The 26183-nt window shown below is 42.3% G+C and overlaps 1 protein-coding gene across 2 annotated transcripts in view; it reads left to right on the forward strand.

Moving 5' to 3' along the window:
* The window catches only part of LOC128905075 (vasoactive intestinal polypeptide receptor), a 117091-nt gene that overhangs the window by 82689 nt on the left and 8219 nt on the right, over positions 1-26183 (forward strand). For both annotated transcript variants that reach the window (XM_054190540.1, XM_054190539.1), the window contains exons 7-10: positions 15665-15818; positions 17849-17909; positions 20296-20365; positions 23277-23368. In XM_054190540.1, coding sequence (XP_054046515.1) covers positions 15665-15818; positions 17849-17909; positions 20296-20365; positions 23277-23368 — 377 coding nt within the window. The remainder of the gene's footprint in view (positions 1-15664; positions 15819-17848; positions 17910-20295; positions 20366-23276; positions 23369-26183) is intronic.

Below are 26183 nucleotides of genomic sequence, written 5' to 3' on the forward strand. Positions count from 1 at the left end.
TTTCAGCAGGAAAACCATGTGTAGACATCATTGTCTATTTTTCATCTGGATCTGTATCCCATGCTAGCTGTCTGCAACTGGGAGATTTCCCCACTGGGAAGATAAATGAGGGGAATAAAGGAGTTGGGATGTTTTTTTCACTTTCAAATTTGGTGCTATCAGGTGGAGCAAACATTAAGGAGGGAGAAGAGCTGTTTATCTAAAGGCCATATAGACGTTAAGAGGACACTGGTCATGAATAAATTTAGGCAGCAAACTGAAATCACCAAAATAGAGATGTGATCAGAAATCACCAAAAAAAAAGAAAAAGAAATCCTTCATAATAAATTGATAATGTTAGATGAGCTGCTTGCTGGTAACAGCAGGGGACTGGGCACAGTGCTCCAGCAGATCCCTTCAGGACCTGTTTTTTTATGTCATACAGCACCAGAAAAAGATTCTCTTTTCTCTTTCCAACTTCTTCCTTGCCTTCTGACTTTTCTGTATCCTTACCCTGAGTCCTGTCCCTGCTGTTAGAATGACCTTTCTGCTTGAGCACCTCTCAGTTGATACCAAAGAGCAGCCTGCTCCCAGCATTTCCCTGAGAACTGTCTGCAACACAACGTGTTCCCGTTGCGCTGACCCTCTGTGGGTTTTTTTCCCCTCTGTGGCTCACTGGAATCTGCATTCTGTAGCAATGGGGGTTTATTGTGAAGGTCCATGAATGGTTAGAATGACATGTAAACTGGAAGAAAAAATGGCCCGGCGTCTGCTGCCACAGATAACTGCCAGTGCTAATTGGCAGAGGAGCCAAGAACCCAATAAGCCATGGAGTTTGAACTAACCTCTCGCCCCTGTGGGACTTCGCACTGGGTCATGACTGAGGTACAACTGCAGAAAGCTGTGTGAAAAGTGTTTGCTTCAACCATCCGTCCAGAAACACTTCTGTATATAAATGAAAGACTTTGTCCTGCAGAATCCACAGCTCCTGGAAGCCAGCGTGCTTTCAGGCAGACCCATGGCTACCACCACTCTGTGTGTTTCTCCCCATCAGAAGATTTTCGTGTTAAATGCCAGGTCAGGGTGAATAGCTGGATGATACTCAAGGCTTATAAAAGTATGTGGAACAAATCTGTCTCCACCACTCCAGGCTGAGCGCACACCTTGCAAAATCCGTGCCTGTCTTGACCCAACATTTTGGAAAATCTTTTAGGTCATAGGGAAAAAATACCTACATGAAATTCGGTCAAAATGCTTCTCCTGATATTCATCTGTTTGCAGAAATAGTTATAAAATCCATTGTATTTATGTGGGTTTGGTTGGGTTGGTTGGCTGGAGTTAGATTAAATAATTGGTTTGTTTGTGCTTTGAACTTGCAGGATAAAGTTTTGACTTGGGAGACGTGGGACTAGGACCCAGGGTCTAATACACAATTTTCTGGAGGTTTTGTGTATAATGGTTAGATATGGCCTTGAGCTCATTCAGTCTGAGATTTGAACAACTTCAATTTACTGAATGCTCTCACCACTGTGCTGTTTTAGTAGAGGGCAAAACCAAAGTAATAACAGTGTTTTATTACAAGAGGAAGTACTGCTCTTAGTTCCTTTAAGGAAAAAAGAATAAAGGTATCCCCCTTCCAGAACAGATTCAGGGCTATAAAATCCAAATTACCTTTCCCAGCATTTCTGATGAAGGGACCGAATTCCTGAATTTGGCATTTTCTGTTACAGTAAGAAGACTTAAAATTATGTTTTCTGCACCAGCCACACAAAAATATTTCAAACTCTCCACCAAAAAAATGTGTCAATGCTCCGATCAAGTAGGGACTCTGCTACATGTAGGTGTATATGTTACCAAAAGAAAACCCTCATTCATAGGCTTTGCCGCAAAAGCAATTTCACTTCATTTACCTAGTGTGGGAAACCTCAGTTACAGTGTTAACTCTATGACATTTTAAACTCAAATAGTTTTGGATTACCATTGAATTCAACATGAACACCCTGAAAAATTAAGTTCCTTGGGCATTTCTATGGGTCTGAGAATGTGGCAGTAAGCGTTTCAGGCCCAATGCAGCCAAAACACACACGATAAGCATCACCAAGCCATCACGTGAGCCAGAACATGCACCATGCGCTGGGGAATGTTTACGGAGGGATGTGTGGCACCTGTAGGCTCCTCAAATTCCTTGGTCCTTCTTTCTTGATAAACAAAAGTCTTGCTGCTTGGGTGAAAAACTCAGCCTGTTTTCATGGGGCAAAAACTCTGAGTTGGCAAGCAAGGCTTGTTTACATAACTAAATGTAGCAGGCTTAAAAGATCATTGACCCCAGGACCCGTGAAAAGTGGCCCAGGCCCTCTGTCCCACACCAAGGAAACTCCGCAACAGTAGCTTTACAAATGTCCCTCCCGCCTTCTCCTCTCCCCAGCTGCCCAAATCAATTAAGCTTTTTTTTAGGCACCATGGGGATCCTTTGACTCATGTAGAAGCATTTTGACTGACCATCAGAGACGGCTGGTCCTCCAAAAGCCCACTGTGGGATTTTCCAGTGGGAAACAAAGCACTGCAGTGACCTTGAATTTTCTAGGGGGGTAGAAACAGCAGAGGAGTCTGATGGCCACGTATACACACAGTGTATTGCCCAAGGTGCTACCAGTCATTAGTAGAACAAAACCAATTTCTCTCTGTCATACGTTAAGTCATAATGTATATCTGTAATTATGTGTAACTAAATAATCCTGTTGGTTTATATTGCTTAAAAATAGGCATATACTCAAGTGTGTTAGTCAATCTGGGCTTTAAGCACTGAGATGTAGAGATGATCAGGCTAGGAGAGCTCTGTGAAATCACCCATTCCGACTTCTTCAATAACTAGTTGTTTCAATTAGCTCAGAACATGTTCTGTCCCAGTAATCGGTCATTTTGGATAGAAAACTCACCGCACGTGGCTTCATTGCATCCAACGATTACTCACACTGCATGAAAAATCGTGACACTTTCCAGCCTGTATTCGCCTGCATTCTTCTGGGTTTTTTTCACTGCCAGACTCAAGAGACCTCCTTACTAATTTTATTTTTTCACATTCGTTTTTTTAGGCCTGGTGACCTTCTGCCATGGCATTCCCACGCTTTGTCTTCCCCTTTCCTTCTCTCCCTGGAGAACACCCTGTGAAACACAGTAGCCAAAGCAGAAAACCTGGTAGAAAGATTGAACTGAACCCTTAAATTGTCATTTCATTTGATTTTTTTTGTTTTTATGGATAGGTTTCGATACAGTTTCATTACCGTAATATCTTGATAGCATAATGATGAACTATTTATATTTCCAGACTAGCTGAAGATAAAGAAGCCGACCGTTTGATATAAAGAAAGATCAAGTTCTACAGATTAAATTCAGGCTGACTTTTTCTGCGCTCTGCAAATTTGCCTTTGCTGAAGATTCAGCCAAGGGGGACTAGATCATTTATCTTTTTCCTTTTGTAATCCAGTAAAACAATCAAATTCTAACAAAAAAACCTTCTTTGAAAAGGAGGGTGGGATTGTGAACATATACACATATCTCATATTTTCAGTGTGAAAAATTGGGGTTTTCACACGAGCTTGCTCAGGTCAAATTGATAACAGCTGCAGGCCCCTACATGGATTTTATATGCAGAAGTTGAAGACAGATACATTTTCTTTTCCAGTGCACCACCATCTGAGGCTACTCAGATACGTATTCTCTCCCTCATGTGAGAGTGCCCCGATATGCAGGCGGTTGGAGAGATGGAAGAGTGTAAGCCTTTTTATTCACTTGTGTAAAAATGAATATTAGACAATCAGCTCCTTCTTTGTGTTATATTCTCTGGGGAAAACATCTATTCCCACCTACAGAGAGGAGGGTGAGCTCTTCTTAGCAGCACAGACAGGCATCTGCTGAACTTTGGCTGACTGACTTGGGAGAAAAGCCTGGCAGAACTCTGTCTGAAGACAAAGTGAATCTTTCCCTTGCCTTTAATTGTTGGGTCTGACGATATCTGTTGATATCTCCGTATTTGCTGATCACTTCTACAATCTAAGTTTTACAGCAGAACAAATGACAGAAGGGAAGGGGAAAAAAACACCCTAGAGAAAGTTCCTGTAAATTCAACAAAGAAGTAAAAAGCAACAGAAATAAAGCGGGAGAAGGAATGGAGGCATAGCATGTTTGCCAATTCTCTTTCAAGTCTCACACCTGCACTTTAAATTTCACTTCACCAAAAGTATTAAGACACTTCTAGAAAGGACCACAAAATAGAGACAAGGTGGGGAGAGAAGAGACAAAGAGAAAACAGCTACATTCCCTAATTAGCAGAGGCCCCAGTGGTGAAAATATTACCCAAAAGTAAAAAACAAAAATAAAAAATGCCTCAAATATGCTTTCAAAAATCAGTGCCAGAATTAAATTAGAATATATCAAGAAGTTCAGTGAATGAAAAGTGTATGAAGAAACGAGAAGCTATAAGAGATTTTGAATGTTAACTGCCTATGGTCAGTAGCAGCCACGAACATGGGAGATGGACTAATCATCCACCTTGACTGTTTTAATGTTCTCGTTTGAATGTTGAAATTGTCCAGAGATACCCCATCCAGGAACGTGTTATCTCATCATCTCTTCTAGAACACAAGAGGTCCCTACCTGTCTAAGCTCTCACTGACATTTATGAAGTAGGCCTAAGTCATCTCATACGTGCCATAGGGAGGGGGCCTGAACACAGGTAATTGCTATGGAGCTGATGACAAAGAGTAACTTCCTTCTGTATTGGTGAGACAGCAATTTATGGCTGCCACACTTGAAGCCTTGGTTGCTACACCATACCCCTCACAGGGGCTCAACCACAGGGCTGGCAGCAGCAAATGAAGAATAAAAGAGGTTGGGAGTTGGTTGTGGTGTTTGGAGCTGAAGGTCTCCTAAAAGAATGTAGCAGAAGAATGAAACATGGGCTTCAGCTTTGAGTTTGGAAGAAAGGAATGTGCAGTGATGGAGAGTGAAGGGAAACTTGAGTGTCAGAGAAACTAAAGGTGAAACCTCATCATTTTGAGACAGGGAGGCAATGAAAGGCAGTGGAGGATGAAGCTTGACACTTGGCGTGTGGTTCTGGAGGCATGCCAGGCTAGGAAGTGAGGAAGGCCTGTGCCATGGGATTGGGATTCTGCTTTAGAAAGATGGGGTTTGCAGTAAAAGGTTGGAGAAGCAGTGGGAAAAGGCTGGATTTCAGCTATAAATTGCCCAACATAGGCATCCCTACACAGAAGATAAACAGGATATTCACCAACTAGTCCCACAACAGGATCAATGGGAAGTGACAGAGGGAGAGCTTGATGGGAGCTTTTGCTGGGCTCCCTCCCTAAGAGTTGGCCACAGGCCCACAGAAAATGGATAAAGTGATCCATTTCTCCAAGGAGAAAGTATCAGATTCTGGGTTATGCCCCTTCTGCTCCTTGGGCTGTTCATATCAGGCAGCCTTTGAGAGGATCTGGACCATGGAGACCAAGCTCTAGCATGACTTTACAGTTTTGCTTGGATGAGTTATCCTCATCTTCTTTGCTCCTGGAAATAACCCAGGAGTGAAGGCAGAAAGTTAGACCTTGGAGGAGCTCTGGAGCAGGAACTTTTCTTGCATAAGTGAGCCTATTGTGCCTGACACAGCCATGCCCCAGTCATGGGCTGACAACTTAAAGCAATGCAGTATTGCCAATAATGAGAGAAAATGTGGCAAGTGCAGAGAAGGGCATTATTAAAACTCTGATCACCTTCTCCATTTAGTTGCTGCCTTGTGGTTGACTTGCCTTATTACTGAAGATGTGTTCGGAAGTGTCATTACTCTGCAACTGATGAGGACAAAATCAGGACAGTTACCCCATTTACTGAGATAATTCTATTTTTACGTCTAAACTCAGCTCTGAGTCATCTGACGCAGAGGCTAGACCAGCTAGAGCTAATCACCATCTTAGAAATAGTCACAAGACTGCCCCCAAAAATCAAACAAGTATTCCAAAGAGACAAAATAGAACGGCCGAGTCCTTCAAAGACTGACAGTTACATAACCCCTGTTAAAATCAGCAGAAGAAAAATGCTTAAATCGCCTTGAGGATCACAGTCGCGGGGCTTAAACTTGCTTCTTATGTGAGGAAAGGCAGACATTAGAGCTTCCTACTGAACTCAAGAGTGTTGTATTTGAGGAAGTCTGCGTGGGAAGTGGGCAAGGCATAAAGTGCAGTCATGTGGACTGCATTTTTTGTTGATGTAAACTGGTACAGCTCCATTTATTTTACTGGAGTTCACAAGGTTTCTGCGAGTGCAGGAGCTGACCCTGACATGCTTTGCTGTGTTGCAAGCAAGTAAAATAGAGGTTGTCTTATGTAACTTCCATAATAGCAGAGAGAGACTTTTAAGTGCCCTGCCATTTTCAACTGGCTTTCGGCTGGCATTAAAGAGGTGAAAGCACAAAGAAAGGCCAAGGCTATCTCATGGGGCTTTGGGGTCCATATGAGTTGAACTATTGCTAGAGAAATGATACTCTAATGAGAGAAATAATACTCTATTATTGATACTCTCACTCTTATTAATACTCTTTTCTCTATCTGAGAAAAGGAGGCTGAGGGGAGACCTTATCATTAGGTGGTGGAGTCTCCAACTCTGGAGACATTCAAAACTCGCCTGGACGCGTTCCTGTGTAACCTGCTCTAGGTGACCCAGCTCTGGAAGGGGGGTTGGACTAGATGATCTCCAGAGGTCCCTTCCAACCCTATGATTCTATGATTCTATGATTCTATGATTCTTTACAACTACCTGAAAGGAGGTCGTAGAGATGTGGGGATCAGTCTCTTCTCCCAAGTAACAAGCGATAGGACAAGAAGAAACAGCCTCAAATTGCACCAGGGGAGGTTTAGGTAGGCTATTAGGAAAAATTTCTTCACCCAAAGGGTTGTCAGGCATCGGAACAGGCTGCCCAGGGAAGTGGTGGATTTGCTATCCCTGGAGGTATTTAAAAGATGCAGATGTGGTGCTGAGGGACATAGTTTACTGGTAACTTAGTGCTAGGTTAACAGTTGGACTTGATCTTAAATGTCTCTTCCAAAAAAAAAAAAAGATTCTGTGATTCTAGGATTCTATGCGGGTTTGGTAGTAGCCCAGCCTTGGTGCAAGTGGAAGTGGTAGCACAGGAAAGAGACATGGAGATTGAGCTCAATATCTTCTTCCTAATGTCTCCATCCTTCCACGGTCTTGATGGAAGCAGGCCAGACTTAGCTTAATGAAGTAGTGTGTGTACGTGCATGTGTATAGCTGTACAGCAGTGGTCATCAAGGGTAGAAATAGCATTTCTTCTTCATGAAAGTGGTAACAAATCAACAAGCTCAGACACAAATCCAGGTTATAATGGTTTAATAAATTGCCCAGTGACAGCTGACATGGAGTAAGTATTCCAGTGTGTGCTCTTAGGCACTGATGGGCGCATGAAAATTTAATGCATTGTGACCTAGAGGAAAGCAGGTTAAGATAAATTGAATTAATTTGCTATTGCCAAGGCTTAAGAGCACTCTTGCATAACGTTTCTGGGGCACCAGTGATGCAGAGCAGCATGTTAACAGGGAAAATGTGTGTATGAGGTCTCTCATCCCTCTGCCTGAGATAGATGGTGACCATGAATTCAGTTACGTTGATCCACCTGCCAGGACTGAGTTGCAGTTGAAGCCACTAAGGGCAGCAGGAGCTGAAGGGTCCATCACCAAAACATAAGATTATTATTCCCATGAAGGTCTTTAAAGACTTTTTTTCTTTCTCATAATTCCTGATAGATGAGAAATTTCTTTATGCAAGGCTTTGAACTTGACGACTTAGGCCCTCACAAACTGAAGGCTACGTGCCTCAATCAGAAGCTACCTTGTTTCTATCAAGATGGCGTTTTAAGAATTTCTTTAGTCAAGTTTCTTCATGCATAGATAGTGTTAAATCCTCAGCACCCAAAATTTCTGTTCATCTCCCAGGAAAAATTTAAGAATCATAGAAGAGCTAAGCACCAGTGTAGCGATTTATCATTTAAAATTACCTGCTTTTCAGACTCCATGATAGGGAAGGAAAGAAGGAAAGGAGGAGTCAAAGGCACCCAACTGATTTAGGAGGTGATTTCTTGTTTGAATAGGCTTTGATTCCCTTTCATGGTAGAACATAAACCTTGTGGGTCTTTTTCCTTGCTAACCAGTTGGAATCTAGTCTACAACTGCAATTAAAATGAGGGAAGAAATAAAGGTGATGGCTTTTTGCCAGGCAGTCTTGTTTGTTTGTTTTTAATTTGGTTTTTTTTTTGTTGTTACACAAAAGGTTGAGTGCACTAAGGGTAAGTTAACACTTTTTCTTTTCCTTTTCTTTTTCTTTTTTTTTTTTTTCCATGGCTCAGCAAATTGGTTTGACCTAAGGGCTCATTTTTGGAGGAACCGAATAGCCCAGTAAGAAGCTGTTTTATTTCTGTCAACAGTTTCCATTGACATCATGCTGAATTTCTGCAAATTAGGCCTCCAGCCCTGTTGAAGTCAGCGGCGGCTTTGCCACTGACCTCTGTAGGTTCAAACCATTACCCTCTGTAGCCACATTGTCTCTGTAGAAGACTAGGTACAGTAGCAGAAGGCTGAGATAACAAATTAATATTCACATTTTCAGTTTGCCAAGTCCACTTCTGGAAGTGTTTTCTCTACTGTAGTTTCTCTTCCAGGAGAGTGGCTTGCTTTTCCACTCTTCTGTCAAAGCCAACTAAGTAGTGAAAAAATAATATGTAATAGTCAATATTCTTGAGCATGGGAACGAGATGAGAAATAGCCTGGAGCTATGAAGATACAATATCATATCTTAGCCACCTCCTCCGGAAAGGTCCAAGCCAAAATCAACAGTCACTAGTGAAAAAAAACACCTCTGATCCTCTGGGAAGGTGACTTGTAAAAGAAGGTTACTCTACACTCCAGAGGGAAGAAAAATACCCGCTTTAGTGGGCAAGAGAAGTTTTCTTTTTGTTTCCAGTAAACTGGCTTGGGCAACATCATCCTAAGCGAAGCTCATTGAACATCCTCACCCTTCCTTTCTTAACAGAGGCAGTAATATCTAGGCCAGTATAGTATATCCACTCCTCCCATCAACTTCTTTTTCTCTCAGAGAGTAACCAACCTTATAAAAGTAAAGCTAAAAGCAGAGAGAAGTACCCCATGAAAAACAAAAACATGTATCTGGAAACTAAGTCTACCCTGCCATCTCCATGCAACGTGCACAGAAATTAATGGACAATGCAGAGCTATGGACAGTGCTGTACAATGTTTAGGTTATAAAATGTTTGGGAATTTGTCAGTTGTATGAATTTCAGTGCTAACATAGTGAGATGGGGCATTAATTACACTGTCTAATCTTACAAGCAGAGCAATTATTTGGTTATTGCATCCTCATTACAGATTACCTCATACCTTGGCTGAGGTGGACATCTCAACAGAAGAAGAACTAGGATGGGATTCAACCTGATTTAGGCATGTGGGATGGGAATCAGCTCAAGACTGAGACTCCTGAATTTAGTTATGATTATGAAATGAGTGTCTAAAATAGTATGATAGTTATGGAGATGTAGGGTTAGGTCAGTCCCTGTGCCTGAAGACCCTAATTTCAGCATTTCCAAAGCAGGTGGTACTTGCTCGGTGCTACCCCATCTTCCAGGTACAGGATCATGAGTGAGATCTATAAAAAGCTTTTAAATAAGATCAAGGAAGCCTACTTGATAAGGCTGGGGGAAGAGCGGATGTTGCTGTGGGTAAATTCAGCATGAGTCACTCAGCAACTATCCCTTCAGATAGGTCGTGTCTTCTGGGCAACATAAAAGAAAAGTGCTGGATAAATCTGTCAATGAGAAAATGAGTTTTCATCTGTCTTCTGATGAAAAGGCCTGCAGAAATCTGCGGAAATCTCTTCCTCCTGCAGCAGTAGTGGGGAGCCCAGGTAAAAGGACCTAACAAGGAGATTTTGAGGCCTGCAGGTTTCATGATTGTTGAGGTGAAACTGAGCCCACTCTTTTCCCTAAGGCACTGGAGACTGGGCTGAAGGTGCTGTTCCAGCTTAATAAATCATGCCAGGAGCTGCAGTATTGCCCAAGATTACATATGATGTCTTAAATATACCCTTAAGCTGACTTAAATATGTCTTGGTGCCCTGTGACAAACCTTCCAAACTGCACGGGGGTCACACCCATGTACAGGAGAGGGAGGGACAGGTCAGGTCTCCTGATGGGGATACACATGATTGGGGTGATGAGCCTCAAGCAAAATTTTTGCACTTAATGTATTCCCAGGCCAGCGATGGTGGGGTGGGTGGGAGTATAATAAATCATTCAAGTGCCCCTTTATACTTCTCTGGTCTAAATCCTTCTTTGACCCAAGTCCTAAAGCTGTAACGCACCATGTCCTCAGTGAAGGGAGACTTTTGTTGGTGCAGTGCTGCTCTGTGATGCACTGCAGCATTTCCGTGGAGTTGAGTGACCTTTTTTTGTAGAGTTTTGTTGCATTCACAGGGGGCCGATGCATGCACGTGTGTTGCGTGTGTGTGTGTGTACCTCCCCTCAAAAACCCAGACCAACTCCTGTCTAACCAAGCTGCCTATATTGAGCTAGAGAAATTGAGCAGCTGGTCAAGACTGACAGTCCTTAGCAGTTATTAATGAGCAGGGATACCTCGAGCAGAGTTATTATCACTGAGGAGTAAGACATATGTGTATTTAATGCAATGACAGATTCAGCTCTGAGTTAATTACTGCCTCCGGCGTCTGAGCTGCGTTTTTCTAGATGGATCAGCTGGTCGCTACTTCAGTTTTATGAGAAAGATGTTTTTCTCAGGACTAACGTTATTTGAAAGTATAAAATGGTACTAGGCACAGGGCAGAAGCCTGGTAGGGTCATTGCTCAGTCTTGGTTTTCCCACCCTTATGTCCCTTCTCTTCACTTCTTTCTCAGAATGTCTGGCTGCATCTTGAGTGCATTCTTCCTAAGACCTGACAAAGTAGCCTGTGTTTTTCACAGCAGCACGTGTATGCCGTGCTGCATGTTAGCTGTGGGTAGCTCTGTTGCTTTTCCCACCATTCCATATAGCTCTGATCTCGTCTCATTATTGACACCCTAAAATTTTTGCCCAGTTTCTCAACTAAGCACATTTCAATGTCATACTAGCTTTCTAACGAGCTATGTGCTTCGTCCCACTCACCCATCTCATTTTTGAAAGAAGACCATACATTCCAGAGTATCAATGGCTCATTAAATATTTGCCCTAAAATGACTGCAAGAAGTCCCCTTCTCTTTCAAAGCAAATGTGGTATCTTCTGCCTTCTCTATCACCTTGTTAGGCAATAAATTGGTGTAGGCTCAGGGCAGCTCTGTCTCAGAGGGCAATAAATGCCCCATTTTGAAATGAAGTCATTTGTTTGAGAGCCATGGTCCTGGTAGACATTCACACCCATGTTCAGGGAACACTAAACACTCCATAAGCAACAAGACAGTGTTTTACATCCACTTCATACAGGTGTGAATATCCATCTAAAGTACAAAATAATAGAAATTACTTCAAAGAGTTGTCTACATTTGAGGAAACCAGCCCTTCGGGACAGCAGTACAGTGCAATATGTACATTTTTTCCCTGTCTTGCTAGCTCAGCAAGGATTCTCCATAAAGGGCAGACTTCTGCCATCTGACCATGGGCATCTCATAACCCTTAAAATACCTGTGAATATCCCAAAGGTCCACAGAGGAAATCCCCATCCTATGAAGCAACAGCTGGAAGCTCAACACGATACCTAACAGTGACTAAAATGACACTAGCGATCTACTTTTAAGCAAATGAATCTTGCGTAGTCTCTTCTTTTGAGATTCAACAGTCCTAAATGTAGATGCTTACAGCAGAGATGTTTGGGCACACTGAGGCAGGGGAGGGTTGACCCACAGAGTAGGTCTAAGACATGCCTCATCTCATCTTCAAGTAACCATCTACAATAATCAAGACTATATTTTCTTATTGGCTATAAGAAATTTGAAGAGAAGCACAAAAGTGCTTGATTGGGTCAAAGAGGTTTCCATCTCTCTCCGGCTGGAGGCAGACTCCATCTCAGTTAGTCACCAGCAGCACGTGCGGAAAGGGAGGAAACTTTCATGGGAAAAGCAAATGGCCCGTGTCTAATGCAGTCCCAAAGAGGGGAAGCAGAGAGGAGCCACTTGGGTAGATGAGCCATCTGCAAAGCCAAGGAAGACAATCTCACTGCAACATCTTGTGTGAACATGAGCAGGGCAAGGTCCCTAAAGAAAGACAGGGAAATAAGTGGTTGTAAATGAGATAGTGGAAAGGCAGACAGTAAAAAAAAAATGTGCTGTAATGCTGCTTTTCCTGCTGAAAATGTCTTTTCTAAACATAGCCTGTATTAGTCTTTCAACACTGACACATCATGAGGTGTGCTCTTTATGAAAAAAAGTCTTCTGTGAGATGTAATAGCTCATCTCTGCCTAGCGTCTGTCATCTAAAGGGTAAAGCAACTTATATAAATGTGGATTTTGTTTCCCGGCATTATAACAGCCATTCTGAGGCTGAATCGGATCGATCAGGAAGGTAGAGATCCATTACCAAGCGCTGCATGTAATAAGGTCTCTCAAAAGCCAGAAAGAGCTGTTTTCCAAATGTGTCGCTGAGTTGGCTGACAAAGAGGATTCAATGGAAGAATGACACTGCAGTCAACAGTGAAACTGCATCTCTCTGAGAAATATCTGGTCTGGTTTAAACTTACCCGGCATGGACAACAGTAGCAAGAAGACCAGGCGGCGAAAAAATGCCATGACTTAATTTGCCAGACATGACAGTGCATCCAAATCTGTTCCAGTGCAGGACATCCCTGTGTCACAGGGGATCCCTGGCTACAATACGTTATTGCTGTATGCTCACAATGATGCATAAAAATATCTTTTCTCCAGGTAAAACAAAAAATGCCTGGGGTGGCAAGAACTGCTCAAATAGCCAAACATCCCTCAGCATGGAGCAAAGAATTGATCTTCTACATGTCCCCCAGAGAAGAAGTTGCCAAAACCCAACTGCTGCCCATGTTCGTGATCCACCTCAGGCTCGTAAGAAGCCACCACCATGTTAGGGAAGGAGGTAGGGTCAGAGAGTACCACAAAAGCAATAGTTGCCACTACTGGGAGAAAAGGTGATGGAGCCAGATCTGGCACTCCTGCTGCCACAGCCTTAGCTCAACACGGCTTCCTCTCTGTGACAGCAGTAATTCTGCAAACTCAGACTGGAGAACCCTGCCTGAGACTCTCTGTTAGGCAGAAGTCACACTCAATTTTTGTGAGGAGCCTTTCCTGGTCCTGTGAAGTATTGCAGTTTCTTGTGACATGCTCCAGCCTCATGCCTCTGCCATAGTTTCGACTCAACCATCCAGAAAGGATTCGCCAATGTTCAATCCCCAAAGCAAATCCATGTGGTTGAGCTGCATCATAACTGCCCCCTTAAACCTCATGTTTCACCCGTGAGCTGCTGAATTAGGGACAAATACTGGTAGAGTGAAACCATAAACGAATTCAGTAGCCCCAGTAGTGTTGAGTATGCTCACACCACCAAATCCCCACTGGCTGCAGACACACCAAGCGGGCTCTCAGGCTTTGGGCAACAGAAATGAGGTGTGTTGATGTCACACAGCCATATGCACACAATAGCAGGGAGAAACAAAGAGCACAGGGATGCCATAGGGAGGACGCTGCCACATCCCCAGCCCTTGTCAGCTCAGCTCTGTGTCACCTTCCCTCCCTGGGAGTTGACTGCCTCCTCTGCCTCCACCTTCCCCCATCACCACCCTGCGGCAAGTATCTGCTTATTCCATCTGCCTCACAGGAGGGAGCTGATGTGCATATAAATTGATCAGCAGGAACCCATGAGGGTTCCCAGAGTGACATACTGGCATGTGCTAGGGGAGGGTTGAATTAATTTTGAGTAATCAGTGGGGACAAGTCCCTCTCCAAAACATGCGGCATCGAGAAAATGCTTTCCACACTTCCCTTTTTAACCAGTGTGTTTCATAGCAACTGTTTTCAGCAGGAGAGGGGAGCAGGGGGGAAGTGTGAGCTTGTCACTGGTGCAAATCAATTATTGCTCTAAATTCAACATATTGCACAGGCAGAGCACCAGGGAAGAGCAACTAACCAAAGAGTGCTAGCAGCCAGATTCTACTGCCCTTGCCCCAGTAAGTGTGCGGTATTATCCAAGCAGACTCGCTGAAGGCAACAAGACTATTGCCTGAATCAGCATCTCAAGGATGCTTAGACAGCGTGGATATGTGTAATGATGCCACCAATGATCTCCTGTAAAGCTCCTGCTACATCCCGTGCTGGGAAAATGGCTGACATACTTCTTTGGGAAGCTGATTTCTACCTTCAGGTGTTTTCCAGTGGGCTTGGCCCCTGAGTTTCAGAAAGAAATTTCCCTTCTTTTTTTCCTTTGTAAGCTGACTGTTCTCATTACCTGCACTGCAATGAAATCTTCACACAGCAAGTTACCGTGTTTAATTATTCATTTCCTGAAGAAAAACAATCCTCTTTCCTTTTTCAAATGTCTCCCCTTCCAATGCAATCAAATCTGTCCATGATCGCTAGTGTTTACCCTGCTTGTCCTCCTTATCCTTTTCTTTATTTTAAAAATATGGATCCCACTCCTTCTTTTCTTAACTGAGTATTCATAATCATTTGTAGACTTGACTTTCTTCAAAATCCTGTCTCAAATCTCCTTCGTTTTTGCAATACTTACCAGGCCATGAAGTGATTACAATTGGACTTTGCTTTCAGGGGTTAATTCACACAGATTTTTTTTTTATTTTTTTTTTTTTACCCTGTGGATTCAGTTTGTTCAAGTCAGAGGCTTCATTTCTTTGGGTTCAGGGAGCCAGATCATTCTAGCAGACAGCCCCATGGAGAATTACAGAATCATAGAAATGTCTAGGTTGGAAAGGACCTTTAAGATCATTGAGCCCCACACTGCCAAAACCACCACTAAAGAATGATGGGGGGACCATGATGCTCAAGTCACTCAGGGTGTTTGTTGTTCATCAAGACACTGACGTTAGTGACAAAAATAGCGTAAGAAATTCTCACTCAATCCTCATTTACTCTCTGGTGCAGATCACTTTCACCATGCTGAACCAAGGGTTTGTGGGCTGCGCCGTAAACCAGTCACTGAGCTGGTCTCAGGTCAAAGTAACGCCTTTTTGGAGGGTTCTTCTGAAGCAGTGCGATTGTTTGCTTCACAGCTCAGCCCCACGAACACTCCCTGGTAGAGCAGAGAGGCTGGTGGGTGCACATCAGGGCAGGACCTTCGGGCATCCTCTCTGCCACTAAGCCAGCTTCCCAAAGATGTACATCCAAAACCCACAGAGAGCAGCACCATGCTGGTAGGGATCATGGTCCAGCGTATCAGCCTCTCACTGCCCAGCAGGGTTTCCAAGCTTGAGTGCATGAAAGCTCATGCACCATGGAGCTATTTACCATGGAGCTCATTCCATACGGGCTTCAGGTGCTGCAAAAATCAATCCCAAAGTTCCACACAGAGCAAGGTTGACTGCTAATTTTGTGTGTTTACTATGGAAACATGCTGCACTTCACTGTTCTTTTCTTCTCTTCCAGGTAGGCTGCAAAGCCATGATGGTTTTCTTCCAGTACTGCGTCATGGCCAACTTCTTCTGGCTCCTGGTGGAGGGGTTGTATCTTCACACCCTGTTGGTCATCTCCTTCTTTTCAGAGAGGAAGTACTTTTGGTGGTACATCTTGATTGGCTGGGGTATGCATCTTCTCAAAACTGAATGCCAAGGTGTGATCCTGGCAGGCATTTTTAACAGCCATTTAATACGCAAACCAGGGGGCTCGGACAGGGCAGAGATGTAGCATACATGCCAAGAAGTGCAACCAGAAGCAAGATCAAGTGATGGCCAGAGGAGTTTAACAGCATTAGCCTAAATCTTCAAAGGTATTTAAGAACTTCGATTGTGCTGGGTTCATTGATAGTTGAGCAACTCAATGTCTTTAAGGACTGAGGGCCTGAAACTCCACATCACCTTTGTAGTCACTTAGTCATTTGATCTGGAGTGGGATCCCAAAGTTGACATCATACATTGACTTTAACATGTAAAGATGGATCCCAGCAAAGCAGGGCTCTTGGACTGAACCAGACACTGCAGTCCATCACTCTCAACTTGGCCTGCTGAATTCAGGCCAGGTAACTGTCCTGAGATTCCATTGCCTGCATGCTAATGCTGATAACCTTCTGATTACTGCATTCGTGATTTCTCCAGCTTTAATGTGAACCTAGTCTTAAACACATAAAGTAAAAAAAAGTAACATAACATAAAATAAAATGAGAAAATGCCAAGGAAGACAAAATTAAACTCTTCACAAAGTAACTCAGAGCTGAATTGCTAACTTATGCAAGTTAATCCTGCCAGATCAACTTCTCTTCTTTCTCCAAAGAGGTAACAGAGATCTCTTTTCCCCTTTAAGCCATTTAGCTGAAAATTTATGTTTAAGTAAGCAAAATGGTTTTCTATGCATGCTTTTCATAGCTGAAACTGAGAAATAATTAGAGCAGGGAAAAACCTTGAAAAGAAATAATAAAATAGTGTCATGTACAGGCGTAAGCCTGGGCTCAGGATTTGACCAGTTAGCCACAGAGTAAATTGTATCGAAAGTGACAGGAGTTACACTTGGGTTCACACTGCGGAAGAGAGACAATTCTCCGTGCTATAAGCATAAGAAGTGATGATGTTAGCAGACCTTGTTTCAGATGCAGTTAATCAGGCCAGACCTTATTTAAACCTGCTTTGTGCACAGATACTCTTTCTTTCAGCACAGTAGAGCTGGCAGATTTTAAAGAAAAAAGTATGAAGTTAATGATTTTAGATCAAAGGAAATCCCTTGCACTGGTAATATATTCTGCAGTTCCTTGGGTGAGGAAAGACAATTCAAGAAAATAACAGGTGCTTGAAGGATCTTTTGGCCTTTCAGTCATCCATCATTTGCAAGAGCATCAGTGATGGATCTCAAACGGATCATGCAGAAATTAATAATTTGGACACACTCATTGTAGTTCTGACAGTTTGTATTACCATTGCACTCAGAAATCACTGGTAATAAACAATACACAATACTGTGACTAATCCAGAACTAAGTGACATGTCCTTCCTGAAGTATTTCCAAGCTAAATCTAATCAAAGACATGAGACAAAGGAAAGAGGCACCACAAGGATGGAACAAGACCACCCTAGTCAGATCATGGACTGAGGAGCAGAAGCAGGTTCATCTGGCCCACAACAGACATCTACATGTGAACTTGTCACTCCAGGCTCCCTTTATAGTCAGTGAAGATCCAGGTAGTACAGTCAGGGCAGTCCAAGGGCATATTTCTTGTCCTAAAGCAAACATCTAAAGTAGCTCAGGTGACCTGTGTGTTAGGAGTACCTATTTCTCCTTGTTGATGCTAGAGACCTGTGGTGACAAGTGTCCACACTGGAGATGTCTAAAGTGATTCCTATTCCTTGCATTTCACCATCAGTAGGTTTTTTGGTAGGCATTGCAACAGGAGGATAAGTCTGCTAGTGAGGAGCTACAGGAAACTCATCTTACATGGCCAGTGCAAGAGAAATTTCGGCAAGATGTTTCTTGTTTGGCATGGGAGCATTGAAAACATGAAGCATTTGCCCACTTTTGAAGGAAGACATCACCTCAGTCACTCAGGAGGGATGGGCAGTCGGAGACAACAGCCCTGAAAGCATTGATAATGATTTCTGATGGTAACACCATCTCTTCTCTTGTCAGGTGCCCCCTCCTTGTTCATCACTGCTTGGACTATTGTCAGGATTTACTTTTTCGATGTTGGGTAAGCCGATGGACTCAATTCTTTTTCCTTTATAATTCTTCCTTCCTTTATTGCCAAGGAAAGCCAGGGAAATCCCTGAAGTTTTAGTGACCCAGCCATCCTGCCCTGACCCTTACGGCAGTCAGAGCAGAGCAGAGGCTTTCCTCTGCCACCATGGACCGGGAAATGCTTCAAGGTCTCCCTGAAGACACACGGTTTACGCCAACTTAGGCCGGTCACTCACCCTCTTTGTTTCCCAACACCTTGGTCAGGCTATTTGCAGGGAATTTGTGAACAGATCCTGATTGTTGCATTTGGCCCTGTGATCCTCTGTATAACAAAGATACGAGCTGAGCAGCTGCACCGTGCATAGAGCTTTGCATCCTGCAGAATTGGCCTTAAATATGATGGTGTAACAGATACTTAATAAACATACCCATTAGCCTTCTCGCAGGAAAAATCTGAAAGCCCTTTTTTTTCCCTGAGGCAGATCTTAAGATCTGTTTTTCATCCTCTTTAACCTCACAGCTGCCTTTGATACCTTGTATAAGCAGCAGATAGAATACAGCTAAATAAATGAGGCAGATATTGGAGCTATCCAAGGATATATGCAAGTAAATAGGATCCGATCCTGCAATGCTCCTTCGTGCTTTTACTCAAACACTCAAACTATAGTAATTGTGAAAACTTTTATGAGAAACCACTCCAGAGAGTTACAGAATCAGGTGCTGATTGTGTACTCACGGTGCGTGTCCTCACTTCTTGCATTTACAGCATATGGTTAACTCCATTTTCTCCCATCATCGTCTCTCTCCAAATGTGTCCTGGTTTGTCCTTATTCCGCTAAGAGAAGCAGCTCATATTTCTCATTGTGTTTTTGATTTATAGTCATGCTAACACATTTCCGGAGGGCTACTGACTTCTTGTATGGTTTTACTCTATCTGCATAAAACTGACCTTATTTACTCTGTTAATAAATAGCCCTTACAATAAGATAGAGACCAAAGGATTTAACCAGTCTGGCTACCAATTCTTCTTCCTATATATTCCCACAAAGCTTCAGCAATTCTTAATAAAAATACAGATGACTTTGCATTTTCTGGAAGCTTTAAAGCTCTACATTTTTGTGCCAAGTAAAACAGAGTGTGAACTTACAAGATATGTTAATACCTAACAGATTTTTTTTTGCATACTAAAATTACCTACAGAGAAAAATTACAGGAAATTAATCCAGATTAAATAAAACCTAATTATGTAAGATTGGTTAAACAACATTAAGCCTCTATTTAAACATTCTAACTCCAAATTAAAGTGACCTTCATTCAGACCGCCTGAATTTATTTTAAAAATGAAGTGCACTCAACATAATTAGGGCCACTTTAATTCTAACTGAAAGGGCAGCATGCACCTGACTAAGTATAAGCATCTCTATGTGAGCAATTTACTCTCATCTCCTTTTGTAGCTAGTGGAGGTTTAGTCAGCGTAGTCCATGGAGTGCCATTCTTTTCGCCTTAAAGTTGATGCCTAAAATAGGTCTCAGGAACTGTGCCTTAGAAGTGCCTCTCTTCATCTACCATTACTTGCACTGTCAATGTTTTGAATTAGATGAGCCGAATCGGGGTGAAATTGTCTACGATGGGTTCCACTAATCTATTTCAAACACAAATGCAGGCCAATTTTCATTAACGCTCTCCTAAAAATACACCTTTGATCACCCGAGTGTTGTGAAGTCGACAGATAAATTGGTCCTGAACAGTATTAGTCGTTTCCATGTCATTCCAATTCTGTCATTTCCTTGCAACTGAGGTGAGTGGTGTGGTCTGCAGACAGTTCTGACTTCAGGATGAAATAAATCACACCCTGGACCCTACAGACCCCACCAGACCCTCACTAGACCCATAAATCAGATGCAGCTAGTTAGATTTGGTCAGACTAATCCCACACAGGCTGTCCATCATCTTTTTCAGAAGGGCATGTTAGTTTTTTTCTGATGGTGCCAATTGCTCTGTGCATAACCCCCATCCATGATGGTTGATAGCATTGGAGACCTCATGAATCTGATATTTTGATAGCATTTCCTTGTAGCAGACCTCAGCATAGGAGAAATTAAGCAAATCACCATCCTCCCCCACATTCACGCTGACATAACATCCTCCAGCCCATTCTGTAACAAAGGGGAAAAGAGCTCACCACATTATATCTGGGGCAGCTGGTGCCTACCAGTGCTCAAAGCCACTGTAAAGCAAGTCTTCAGCCCTTCCTAGTTCATACACACCATGTTTAGTGCCCTTCACATAACCTGGCACAGCTATCTTTAGCATTTAGGGAAACCAGGTACCTGAGAAGGTGACATAGCTGCTTGCTTGCTTTGCTTGATGGTTTAAGTCTGGTTTTGTTTCTTTTTAGGTGCTGGGAGGAAGTAGTGGAATCCCCATTCTGGTGGATCATTAAAACTCCTATCTTGGTGTCTATTTTGGTAAAGTATCAGCACATTCTGCTGGCTGCAAAGCCATCTTTAACACAAAGTCTGGGGGGTGAAGGGGTGTTGAGAAGTGTTCTGTAAATGTCCATGGAAAATCATTGACAGATAAAGTCCCACTATGTACTGACTGTCTGTCTTAGGATAAGGAAGTCCACCCTCCAGATAAACATTTAACATAAACATTTAAACATTGACCGTGGGAAGAGTTTGAGTGACTAGGCAACCAAGGTGGAGCTCATTTGATTTAACTTTGACCACCTCCATCTCAGCTACTCACCCTGGGCACTCTAGTGCAGTAGCCATATGTGTGTGTAGCCAGAGGAGGTTGAGGAACGTGGTTAGAGATCCAGGAAAGGTTCATCTTGTCTAATTCATTGTTGGATATCTAAATTAGGTCAGATGAATTGTGCCGTGCATGTTTTTGTTTCTCTGAGCTGACCATATGCAGAGCCCAGGATGACTTCTTCAATTGTAGATGTCAACACTACAAAGTAAAATGCAAGGAGTCCTACCATAAATTTCTACCTACATAAAAAGAGGTTAGATGGATTCCCCCAGATATTTGCCTCTTGTTATAGCTTCCAGTACAAAGTTGGATTCCATCTATGTGTTTTTTAAGTAAGTTCTTGAGAAGCTTGCATAATTTCCAGATAAATCATCAGAAGTGCTTGACTTCTTCCCTCTCTGGACACGATCCATTCTCACCACAGAAACCATGACACTTCTGAGGAACTCTTGAGTCTTTCCATCCTTGTTGAATATTACGTGTTTTCCTCTGTCAGGTATCAAGCCAAAACTTAAAATCAAATGGACTTGAGATAAACTTAGCTTTGAGTTTTCTTAAATGAAGGCAAGTATGTGGGAAAGAAAGAAAAAGAATGCAACAGAAATCAACTCAAATAGATCTCTTTTAAACAGAAATCTTTTCTTAGACATACATTCTTCTTATTCCACTTACATTATGACCTTTACAAGAAGACTTCTTTTCTGTAGCATTTGTCATACAGGGATTCCAAACTGAAACACTTTGGATAATTGCACCTTACTCTGTTCACCTCACTGAATAGAAATACAATACTTAGATGGCACATCTCACAATGTTTATATTATCACAGAAAGCTATAGATAGTGTTTCCCCTTTCCCAAGATAACCTTTTGGTCAAGAAATACACTTGTTCTCTTCAGATTAATGAGTCTGTATTTTCTTTTGGCCAGTAAACCACTTCCTCATTGACAACAGAAATTTACCCAGCAATTTCTGATTTTCCTTCTGCAGGTATCATATAAATCTCAAATCGCAAAAGAAGGGCATGATAACCAGTCTCTGATAAACAGCAGGTTTCTTCAGGGAGGAACGCAACATTTTCTCCATATCCGTGGGAATAAAGCATAGATCTCAATGGAAGGAAGAAATACATATATCTTATATATAAGATGTACAAGACATATAAGATATTAAGCGCTGGGAACAGATCTAGTGCCTTTGATTATGCTCTAGGTTGAAAAATAAACTGAACAGCTTCACCAGTAGCCTAATAGCCATATCTTCTACCATGAAATGCTAAGGCTGTACTAAGCTCCGAACCTACCTTCAGCGCTGCAGCTTGTGTGCTATCAATGCTCATTAGAGTAATTGAGTTAGATAATACTGGTTTGAACTGATAAATTTTACTTGCCACCAAGTCAGACACAAACCATTTTTATAAGAAATAAATATGAACAGAAACTATGATAAATGGCATGGGATAGATAAAAAGTGATTAAGCAATGCATCATAACCAAGAAATACAATTAATTTCCAATCACTCATAGTCTTTGAAAAAAGAGTGAGCATCTAAATGAGAGATGTGCTTCAGTCTATTTTATTCACCTGTCATTGAGATAAATATAGGAATTGCTGGAGGAAATTTTACAACCCGTTTTTGCAGGAAATCAGATCAGCTGGTTAACACAATCCTTTCCAGCCTTTAAGCCTCTAACAATCAGAATCATTTGTGCATTCGTTAACCATGAAAGGATAAAGGAAGAGATTGTGTGCCAAATTAAAACTAAACTAAGTCGACAGAAATCTGTCATCAATTTTCTATCGTATATGTTGCATGCATAACAGCGTGATTCAATGGATAGGACCTTAAGAGCAAGCAGATCTGTATTTAATTCATGCCATCTATTACTTGCCATTAGAAAACTGCCATTCCTAGCTCTTCACCTTTACTATTAAATAAGGTCAACATTGTTTAAGTATGTTGGTAGAGCACTTTGAGGTTTTTTGAGTGAAAAGCACCATCTAAAATCTAGGTATCAGCTAGAGTCCTCTGGTATAACCTTGCAGGAGATAATGTTTTCCGCTGTATCGGTGAGGTCTATCCCTTGCTAGACAAGGTCTCCAGCTTCTCTCCAGAGAAAACATGCCCCATAGCATTAAATAGAGGCCCGCTGAAGTGGATACTGCTTTGTGTTTTGTTTTGGTTTCCTTGGCTCACCGCCTCAGTCTTTGACATGCTCAGCAGCTGGTCCCATGTCACCGTCTCCCGAGGGCTATGACGTCCATCGCTCCGCTAACTCCCAAGGCTCTTTTCCCGCCCTGTCGTCGGCGCTCCCCCGCGCAGCAGGACGTCGTGCATAGCTGTGCTCTATGGGTTTGACATCATCATACTTGGGATGTATGACACAAAGTCCCAAGCAGGCTGATGTCAGGCCCAAGATGGCTGCCATCCTGTGTCGGTTTACTATGTGCTCCCAGAGTGGGGTTCTCTGCTCATGGCTTTTTAAGAACAGCTTGCTCCATGTCAAAAATACTGCAGTGAAAGGAACTGCCCTCTAATGATCACTTCTTCTTTTTACTGGACAAAAATACTAATTTTTTTCATTTCTCTCTGTGTTTCCTTTCTCCCCCTCCCGACAGGTGAACTTTATTCTCTTCATTTGCATTATCCGTATCTTAGTCCAGAAGTTGCATTCCCCAGATGTTGGACACAATGAAACCAGCCAATATTCGTAAGTCCTAGACTTTTTCAACCGTATTGTTTGGGTTTTGGGAAACCTGTTTGGCTGGTAGCTCAGTATGGCATCTATCTGCACTGATCAGAATCAAGGATTTGTTAATTGATTAAAGCTGATCAGAAATCTGGAAGTGGGGCATTTGGTAAAATGGCTGGGCATGTTGTATGTCAGTTTGAGCAGACAGGAGAGAAGGTTTTGTCCTGGGATTGACAATGAGGAAGTGCGAGCAACAGTGATCATGAAACAAAATAGGCTTTTTCTCTGTATATTCAATATTTATTGGATTCTGAAGGCAGAGGGACTCTGATGGAGGACAAGGAGTTGCTGCCCAGAGCATATGGGCTTTTTTTTCTGAACTAGTAACCCTCAGCTCCCTTTCTCAAAGAAGGAGAGGTCTAGAAAATTAGTACATTCAGTAGAATCTATGGCAAATTTTTCTTATCCTAAAGCAGACTCCTAAACTAGATTGAATTAATTCAATACATTTCTCTTCACTGTTGAGAAGTAGGACTGTCTCAGACATTTTGTTTGACATAATGCTTTTATTCCAGGGATATAAGGTTGACCTTAACAAGGCTTTTTATAATGAACAACATGCAAGTGAGATCAACATCTGTCTCAGTGGCCAAGACCGGTCTTAGTTGCAGTATTCTAAGAGTGCGAGAAATCTGTCTATCTGCATGGATTTATTCTTGCTTCAATGCAAATGAAATAAAAGTTCAAAAACTGGCTTATTTTTTAATTTTGCCACTGTCTTGTTTGACTATCCTTGATATTTATTATATAATTCCTGGAAAAGAAATGAAAAGGAAAAAGTCCAGCGTCTACATGGTCACTGCCCATCAGTCTTTGTCTTTGGAGGGAACTGTGCACTTAGGTACCCTGGAGAATCTGAGCTCAGTTCATCTTTCTGCAAGATGGCAGAGAATATCAATATGGTCCTTAAATACTGACCATCCATGACACTGAGTCTTTCTCTCTTGTGATGGTAAATTATGCATTTCATCTGCTTCAAGAGTTTCTCAAATTTATGAAAGGAAATTCCAGTATTTGACCTTAGCTTCTCCCTGCAGCAGCCAAAGCCAATTACCTCTTTTTCTGTCATCTTAAAACACCAACATTATCAGACCCTGTGCTTTCTATCACCTCCCTTTATGTATTTCCAATTGGGCATTGTATCTTTGTACCCCCAGGATTGCAACAGCTTTGGCCAGGTACATAGATTAAATCAGCATATTGAAATATGTTCTAGTACTAAGCAGCAGCCTGGAGCAATTGGCTCCTTTTCATCTCAGTGGAAGTGTTGCCAACACACGTCGGAAAGGTTATGCCTAGATTACCTTGGAGGTCATGCTGAGCTTTGGGTTCAGGGCTTTTTACTTCACATTTTCCAATGAAGTAGGAGCAGCCAGTAAAGCTCTCATTGCCTTGTGAACAAAGGTAGCACAGCAGGGCAGTAACACGGACTTCCCCACACTGGCCTGCCAAACAAGAGATGTTGCTGAAGTACAAATGGTCTTCACATCTACAGTTCCTCACGTTCCTTCTGCACCTGGAGAAACATCCAGTTCCATTAGGGCATGAATCAGTTGCTCACTTATAGGTGTCCAAGCCATACGAGATGCTCTAGGACATTTGAGATACTTGCCTGAACCTGGAATACGGGACCCAGGACCTATGGGAGACTTGTACCCTAATACAGTAGCAGCTGGCCACCAGCCAGATTCTCTGGGGCATCTGGAAGTCTCTGTTGACTGTACTGATTGCAGTGGGACATGAGACACCCCACTTTCCTATGGAAATGAATATAAGTGTCCCAAAGTAAAGGCTAGATCCCACCAAGGGGATTTCTCAGTGTGGTCCTAAGTTTTTAATGTTCAGACAGCTGTCTGTAGAGACATCTGGGGTCCAGACACTTTTATAAATGCCATTGTAGGTATCTGCAATTGTGGGTACCTGGATCCTTTAACTTGTCATTCCCTTATTACCTGAAATGCTGCTGCTGGCTTCAGGGGTCTGGCCTGCAGGACCCAAGAGATCTTAGCGAAAAACTTCTACTAACAGGTTCCTCCTCCCAAATCTGAAATAATTATGTTTAAAACTAATGGCATAATGGATATTTCATTTGCATTTCTCCCTCTTTCTCTTGTTTATTTTATATTGTTTATTTTATAAAAAGGAAAAATAACATGCTGACATGTTGACAGTATTGTTCAATTCAAACCGGTTTCAGTTTAGCTGCAGGCTGGAAGTTCAGGTGCACTGCTGACTCACTCATTAATGCCACAGACAGTGAACTGGGCTTTAATGTGTTGGAAACTGTGAATACAAGTCTCTCAAAACAGTTTTCTGGAAATGACAGAAACATGCGCAAGAATGGGACAGCAATATTTCAGGCAAATAGAAGTTGTTTTCTGCAACAGAAATCTTCAGGAAAATGAATCTCTTTCTATTCTGTACATGTTCATAGATCAATATTATCATCAAAGTTTTCTGGGTAACTTTTCCGTTATGCATTTGAGGAGGATGACTAAAATATTGGTTCACTCTTATCCACTCCCAAAGAGAGGAGTAGGTTCAGTGCAGGCTAGTGGAGACGTGTTTTCCCTAAATTACCTGTCACCGTGTATATCTGTCAGAGAGAATAGTTCTCAGCAGTGCATCCTGTGCTGGGAGTGGAAGTAATGAGGTTTTTTGAGAAGCCATGGCTTCCAGCAGGCAGCTTTAACCAGCTTTGGACAATATCCCAAGCAGTTCTGCCTCCTGTACAGCCAGGCTTTAGATTCTGGAAGAAATTACACCATGACTG

This window comes from Rissa tridactyla, chromosome 2 (assembly GCF_028500815.1).
Source record: "Rissa tridactyla isolate bRisTri1 chromosome 2, bRisTri1.patW.cur.20221130, whole genome shotgun sequence".
Taxonomy (NCBI): domain Eukaryota; kingdom Metazoa; phylum Chordata; class Aves; order Charadriiformes; family Laridae; genus Rissa; species Rissa tridactyla.